This window comes from Sinocyclocheilus rhinocerous, unplaced genomic scaffold, assembly GCF_001515625.1.
Source record: "Sinocyclocheilus rhinocerous isolate Xijiao unplaced genomic scaffold, SAMN03320098_v1.1 scaffold2250, whole genome shotgun sequence".
NCBI classification, from domain to species: Eukaryota; Metazoa; Chordata; class Actinopteri; order Cypriniformes; family Cyprinidae; genus Sinocyclocheilus; species Sinocyclocheilus rhinocerous.
The window spans coordinates 162644-170792 of record NW_015646473.1 but is presented as its reverse complement, the minus strand read 5'-3'; the positions used below and the strand labels follow the sequence as shown (position 1 = coordinate 170792).

At 36.4% G+C, this 8149-nt stretch overlaps 1 protein-coding gene and 1 pseudogene across 1 annotated transcript; both read right to left on the bottom strand.

The window, feature by feature from the left end:
* Positions 1-714: 714 nt before the first annotated feature.
* On the bottom strand, positions 715-4398 carry LOC107707892 (interferon-induced very large GTPase 1-like; annotated as a pseudogene).
* Position 4399: 1 nt separating this feature from the next.
* Positions 4400-7161, bottom strand: LOC107707883 (up-regulator of cell proliferation-like). Its single transcript, XM_016511992.1, has 4 exons — positions 6826-7161; positions 6435-6534; positions 5969-6033; positions 4400-5011 (listed from the first exon to the last, which is right to left on the bottom strand). Exons 1-4 carry the CDS (start codon positions 7159-7161, stop codon positions 4400-4402), a joined length of 1113 nt encoding a protein of 370 aa, XP_016367478.1.
* Between the last annotated feature and the right edge of the window lie 988 nt (positions 7162-8149).

Here is an 8149-nt window from a genome sequence, read left to right as displayed (position 1 = left end):
AATTTTTGTCTTTTCAGTCTGAGATTAATCTCTTTTTTGGCTCATTTTATCTGTAAAAGAAAACCTGCTTAATAATTATGCACAGCTGAATATAAGGAATTTTTCACTTCCAGCCGTCATGGACAATTATATATCACTTATAAATGATTAAATACATAATGAATAGTAGTTATTAAGATTAATGTGATTTGGAATTGGTAAAATGTGCTTTGAAAAAAAAAATACAATCAGAATATCAACTTGCATAATAATTATGCACGCACTGTATATTCATTGTCCTTAGTTACTGTCTATGCTATCATTTGAAGAGAAGCGAAGCTGTTCTATTGCAGGTTGATTTGCTGATGATCACTGAATAGAAAATAAACACATTTTTCTTCAATAACGTCCATAAATTATAGTGCGGATATAGAAAGTGTTCCATTGAGAATGAATCATTGTCATTATATATCATTTATGTCAGGAGGAGGACCATTTACTTTATTTAGCATGGCCCTTAAGTTATCCATGTAAGATGTATCTTTTTTTTGCCACAACAACCTCACATGCTTGCAGCTGCTATCCGTAGTCATAGTAAGATCACTTGAATATATGAAGTGACATGGATTTTGAATATGTACTGTAGGTTTCAGTCCATTAAACTGTATATTAAACAGAAACACAGAATTGAAGTAACTGAGATTTATTCAGAATTTATATTAACTATGTGTCACATGCAGGGTTGGGAGTAACACATAATTTATTTTATCTCAGTAACAAATGCATTATCATATTCCTGTAATCAGATTACAATTATTGAGTAAAACACTAATGGGACAATACTTGTTTATCATGGTAACGTCTGTAAAAAATTGCATGGAGATACATTGCACTGTGATATAGCTTATGCATTCATATGAAGATTAATTTTGCAACTGAGTTCTGACATCCTACAAAGGAAAAAGAAAATGCCTCTTACATAGTCAGGACATGGCATGTTCAACATGAGTATGATAGTTATATTTCAATGCTTTTGCGTTTGAAATGGGCAAGGCAAAGGAAACTAAAGCACTGCTCTAATGCTGAAGTTTAAATGATTTCAGAAGTCAAGTCAGGAACAAAATCATTTCAATCTGTGTTCTCTATATCACATATGATAGGACTATAGACCTAAACAAAATTACTTTACTTGTTAAATTAGTTGTATTTATTATTCAAACTCTCGATAGCATTCTGTTTTGAGTGTTTTCTCCATTCAAGTGGGATCTTACCACAACCATCAAATGCCTTATTGTAGTATTTTTCAAGATCTTTCTGGAATGTGCACACAAACCACTTCCAGTAGGACAGTTCGGAGAGATCAGGGGTGATGCTCCACTTCGCATAAACTCCTTTTGCTTTTCTGTATTCACTGTATAGGACTGATTTATCATCGGCACTGGGATAAAAACATCGATCACTGCTTGCCACTGATGTTGTGCAGATCCAAACAGACAAGTTTGTTGTATCCTTGAACACGGCCCCATTTACTCCTCTCACTCCATGGAAAACAGCACTGTGATCTTCTTCATGGTTTTTTATGGTGTTCGTGCAGATGGCTCCACAGAATGGACACTGATCCCAACAGCACTGACATAAGTCATCAATCAGAAGCTGATCTGGCCTGAACTTTGGCTCCAGTTTTGCTGGAAAAGTATTTTTCTTGAATATTCTGCTGATGTCTAACATTATAGAAGGAAGTTCACTCTTTATCACGTCTTCTAGGAGTTTGAAATCATCAACATCATCATGACTGACTCCACTGAGGTCCTTTTCAGAGAAGATCAGCTCTTTTGAGAGCTGCTGTGTGAATCTCTTCAACCACAAACCAGCGTCTCCTCTGTTCACTCAAACATGTTCAGTAGATTCATCTCCTCTGTTCACTCGAACATGTTCAGTAGATTCATGTGCTGCTTCCATGATCTTCTGCTCAAGGAGTTTAATGTTCTTGTTAATCTTGGGTAAAACACGGACATTGAACTTATCAGTGATAAAGTGACTGACTTCATCTCTTATGAAACTCTTGAAGTGATCTCTGGGATCCTGAATATAGTTCATGTACTTTTTAAAATCCTCCTCTTCTGCCAGTGTCTTCAAGATGTGTTTGTCTAGATTTGACCTGTTTCCATTCAGTGATGGACAGTCTGTTCTCATATCATTTGCTAACTCTCTGGCAGTCTTCTTGTAGACACTCTGTTCAATGGGTTCTTTGAGTGACAGATGATAGACACTCTGTTCAATGGGTTCTTTGAGTTTCTGACAGATGATCTCACCAAAAATGGCAGCTGATGTTGCTCCATGACAGTATTTCTGGAAAATAATATAATACTCTTCCTTCTTCTTCTTAACATATATTTCAGGATCATTGGCCTCTTTGAACATTCTGTGTTGGTCAGTGATCATCTTATTTGCTCTCTTACAGATGGAAAGAACCAAGTCCATGAAGAATTCATTCTTTAACACATATTTAACTGGTCCTTCCTTATGTTCAGTTTCTCTTGCTTTGATGTAATCTATGAGTTGTTGAATGTAGCTGATGTTGTAGCCCATCTTTGAGATGTTAAATGACTGAATCATTTTGTCTGTCTGCTGAACAACATCATTGACTAATGATCTTATTTGGGCTTCATCCTCAGAGAGACCGTAACCCAGCATTTGTTGAAATTTTGTTAAAATTTTGGTTGATTTCTTTAACTGTACATAATCTGAATAACTCTGCACAGATAAATCTCATTTAATTTCCTCTTTGTTTCTCTTACAATGCTTTCCTGTAGCTCTTTGATTTTAATGTCAAATGATGTTTTCCACTGAATCAGTATATTTGCATCTGCGTCTTTCTCAAAGAATTCTGACACTGATTTTTTCACTTCTTCACTTGTCTTCTTCAACTCTTTGTGAAGATCAGTTTCTTTAACCTCGTTAATTGCTTCATTTTCTATTTGGTTGTGCAGTTTGTTCTCAGTTTCCAGCATGGCACGGCGAAGCCTCCAGGACCACCTGCTGTATTCAGTCTCCAGTTTCCTGTAAGCTGAAATCTCCAGAGAATTTCTGAAGCTGAAGACGAATCGTTCATTCAGTAAAGCTTCCCAGAGATCATTAATACGAACTTTGAATTCTTTCATCATCATTCCATGTGATTTTGATGCATGAGTTATTATAGTTTTCTTCAGGTCTTGAATGTTCTCACAGTAGTTTGGGTTTGGTGGAGCCATGGGCGGACTGCCCTCCCAGAGCTGAGCAAAATACTTCACATCTTTCTGAACATCAAATGTAATAACGTCACTGAAACGTTCAACATCACAGACTTCCTCTTTAGCAGCGAGTTTTGTCATCTCATCCAGTGTCTCCTGCAGTCGTCTCCTTCCCTCCATGTTTTTGTCTCCAGCTGTGATGTCTGACACGTTCTGATGCACAAACACACAGCTGGGAGACAGATTTACCTCCTTCATCCTCATGAAGGCCTGAACAACAATCTGAAGAATGTCCTGCATCTCAGATGGGTTTTCTCCAAAGATATTGATCAAGGTCAGATTTCCAAGACCAACAACAAATGTGGCCAATTCATTGTCATGGTGTCTTGTTGATCTTCCAGCCAGTTCTAGAGCACGAAGACCCTCAGTATCCACAACCAGAATATAGTCAAACTTCAGCTCTGTTTTCATATCGTCTGACCCACTGTTCATCCGTGTTTTCATCTCGTCTGAGACTCTGACCAGCTGCATGAAAGCTCCTCTGGTGCACCGGCCAGCACTGACGGCAAACTCAAGTCCAAACATAGCATTCAGCATGGTGGATTTTCCAGAGCTCTGAATCCCTAAAACTGACAGCACAAAGACTCTCTGGTCCCCCAGTTTCTGGACGAGTTGATCTAGAACAGCAGAGATCCAGATCACAGGAACATGAGCAGCATCTCCATCCATCAGCTCCAGTGGAAATCCAGAGATCATCATCTCTGCTGCGAGACTCGCGAGAGAAGAGAAGTCTTTCAGGTCTTTCTTGTTCTTCTTCACAGATGAACATGATTCATAGATCTGACCGATCTCCCTCATGATGTGCTCCACACCAAAGGTTGCATTTTGAAGTTCCTCAGATATTTTCTCAAGCTTGGTTTGTTCAGCTTTGAGTTGTTCAGATTTATCATGTTTCTCCTTCAGTTGTAATACTGTTGACCACTTTTCATTATACTTGTGATGTAGAGCAGAAAGATCACCTGATGTATATTCATCCAGGACGATTCTGAGCCATTTGGTGAAAAACATCTTATTTGCAGCATCTGAGTTCATTACTTTAATAAAGACCTTCATAAACTCACTGATGTCTGATTCATGCTGCTGTTGACGGAGTTTCTTAATTTCTGTGTGTTTTCTACTGATGTCTATTTCTAGAGTGCTCTGTAGACCGGCTGGGTTTGACTGATGATCTCATTGTTGGAGTTTTTCATCTTCCAGCTCTTGTTGATTTGTCTGAATGTCCAGAGAGGAAACTCAATCTGTTGCGTGAATGGATCAGGAACAAGCAGAGGCAGAGCGTACTGGCACTGGGACAGTTTAGTGACCATCAGCTGCTTCAGGAAAACATCGGCACAATGAAACACGGCCATCTGAACATCCATCGAGTGAATTTGCTCAGATTGACTTGTTCCTTCATTAGACGAAAACATTTCTTCGAAAATGTCACACTCACATTTAGATGAGTCATCATGTCTTTCTTGTATCTGATCTTGTTCATTGGGATCTCTAACAGTAATGTATCTTGCTCTGTAGTCCATCATCAGTAGTTTTTGTATGAAAGTTTGAATCAGCTCCTCTTCAGCACAAGAGTCATTGGACTGTAATGAATGTTTACTTATCTGAAGAACATCTGCAGCTCTCAGTTTATGATCATTCCTGCCTTTAAGATGAAGTCTGTCAAAGAGTATTTTTGAGCCTGTAATCATTTCTTTTTCTGTTTGATCTGGTTTCTTTGTTTCTGTTCTAAGCTCTTCTGCAGGTCCCTGTGAAAGAAAATACTAGTATGTTAATTTATGTGCAGCCTCTGTCTAATTTATTATTATTATTATTAGTATTACTACACAATTTCAACAAGTGAACCATTGAATGATATGGTGAAAACCAAACCTTTCAGGCAGAAAGGATTTGTAGCTCATTTTAAGATTGATAGGTTGTATTATTATTTTTTCATTTCTTCACATTTTGGTTTGGTAAGTGGAACAGTTGCCTCCTGGGCTCAATTCAATAATAACTTGCACATTTTTGTCTTAGAGTCTAGAAAAGTGGTCTTATACAAAATGCTTTCCATCTGACAAAAGCTGACAAGGGATGATGCATTTTAGAGGCATATATTGCATTATTTGTATCCTTATATTGGAAATAGTTAAATTGTTTTAGACATTATATCTGTAATAAACCCACAGCATCGCATGCATCTTGCAAGTCTGGTAGTCTGTAAGTGTGACTGAACCTGCACAAAAATGTGATGACACATTATGGTTTTGTTTCTTATATTTCCACACATAGACTGCCACATGAGATGTCTGGGGAAAAGTCATTTGTGGAACCTAGGAAAGGCTTTAATGAATCTTTTTTTTTTTTTTTTTAGAATACATTTTTCCCTAAACCACCAAAACATTATGAATTATCAGTAGTTCTAGAGTACTGAACATTTTTAAAGTCTATAAATTGAGAAAGATGCATTTTGAATCAAGACAACATAGTTATGGCATCTACCAGCAAGGGCTTATTGGACTACTTTAGCATATTAGTTGAATTATTAACTTTAAATTCTTTATAACTTTCTCTTGTCAGCTGTTGACCATGGCAGCACCTCCCCTCCCCCCAACGCACACACGCAAAACGTTTTTGTATGTTGTCATGATATGTTATTAAACATTTTTACCATTAAATCAATTTAAGTAAATACTAGTCACGTAATTTATGTGCACATAACTTACCATGTGTGTTTCTTTCATCTCTGTCATGGAGTGCTTTCTTCTTTCTTTTTTGAATGAAGGTTCACCTTAAGAAATATAAAAATAATAATACATTACATGAATGATTTTTAAACCACTTAGATTTCTTATTCTATATTATAGCAGTGTTTTTTTTCCCTGTCATTTTTCAAACATTTAACATTTCCAACTGATATATCATTAAGGCCTGTTTATATCCACAAATATCTGTATGGCAGCTAAAATCAGCTGAAATCCTAGTAGAACCTAGTAGAAGGTTTTCATGTCCAGATTGGACTGACAGAGAATTTCCAAATAACACAATGGTCAGACTGGGAAATGTGTTTATCTTGAATAAACACCAAAGAACTGCTCTTAAATTCATCAGAATGTATCAGAATATAAGAACAAATCTGATCATTTATTATTCGTAAATGAGTACTTTGGTGCAGTGAATATTGTGTTATACCCATGTCACTGCATGATGAGTCAGATGATACAGTTGCCTTGATCATTTCTGCATTGACAACAGGTTTGAAGTTGTTCTCATCTACCGGCTTTCCTTTATCCTATAAAGATAAACAGAATGTACATTTCTTGTAATCATGATCTAAGTTCTTGCAAGTATGCAAGAGTATGTACACTTAGTGGCTACTTTATTTGGTAAACCGTTTTTAGCCCTCAGAACAGACTGAATTCTGTGTGGCTTAGATTCAACAAGGTTTTGGAAATATTCCATAGATTGTGGTTTATTTTGACATTATAGATTAATTCAATTGATTAATTCAATGAGTGTATAAGGAACATTTAATCTAAATTTATTTAGGTTTGTAATACTGTAGACAACAAGGATGATGAACCTTGTGTTCATCATCTGCTTGATTTTCTCTTCCTGATGTATTTGTTTTAGGACTGTGGTCCTTGGTTTCTTCGGTTTTAGGGGTTTGATCTTGTGATGTGACCAGAACTGAGGTTTTCTGCATATCAAATGTTTCTTCACTGACTTCCTTTTTAATTGGATCACATGTCTCTTTGTTATCAAGGACTGGACCCGGTGTAAACCCGTTTCGTTTCAATTCAGTTGGGTTTGCTAAATCTAATGGACTGGGTTGAATCAGGTTGATGTCTTCTGTGCTGTTCTCCTCATCTTCACCAGGGAGGATGCCCAGAGCATCATCTGGATTTGGATCTGTCATTATTTCACTAGGGAGAAATGTAAATACTATACATGTCAGGTCTCAGACCACAAAACATTAATAGTATTTAGTAAATCTGATATTGATGGAATAAATGGGTGTGTTCTCCTAACAGGAGAAGAAGGGAAGTTTTTTTAAAGCATTAATTAGGTGTATTCTGAAGCACAGTATAAAAAATTAAATGGAATATTTGAAAAAGAACTCTGAGCAAAATCAGAGAATACTTTCAGATACCTCCAAGTTATTGATGTTAACCTGGTGCTAATTTCCTTAATTGTATGACAAAACCTATTTAACTGGCAGCATGCCTCCGCTCTAAGGTGACTGAAACCCTGTTACAGCAGGTTGTCCAGATGAAGGCCAGCAGAATGACCTTTTCAGCCATTGCAAGAAAAACTGGTCATTCCAAATCTGTGATTTCTAGAATATTGCAGGTTTGTAATGACACTAATTCATTCAAGTCCCCCCAAAAGGCTAGTCGTCCATGTAAGACAAATGCACAAGAAGACAGGATAATGCGGAGACTCTCAATGGTGAATTGGTTCAACACTGCAGCTGGAATTGCTCACCAGTTCGGATGTTTCGATGAACAGGGTACCCAGGTGAAAAAGAAGTACTCTTAAATTTATTTAAAAATTTACTTGAAATTCAGATATTTTTTAGTACAATTGTACTCCCAACATGCTTACTTGAACTGCATTAATGTATTGAATTGCATTTTAATATATTTTTAAAAAGTATACTAGAAGTACTTTGGTGAGAAATATATGCTTCGTTAAGCTTTTAAGAAATATACTAAAACAAGCATACTTTTTGTGGAATTTTAGTGTATTTACAGAAATCCTACTTATTTTACTCTTACTTAAAATATATGTTTACTTGTAAGTTTTGTACTTGCATGCTTTGTAAGAATGTAGTAAAATGATACAGCTTTTAGTGGGTTTAAAGTATATGTATCTTATTTATAAACCATATGTAGACCTACTGC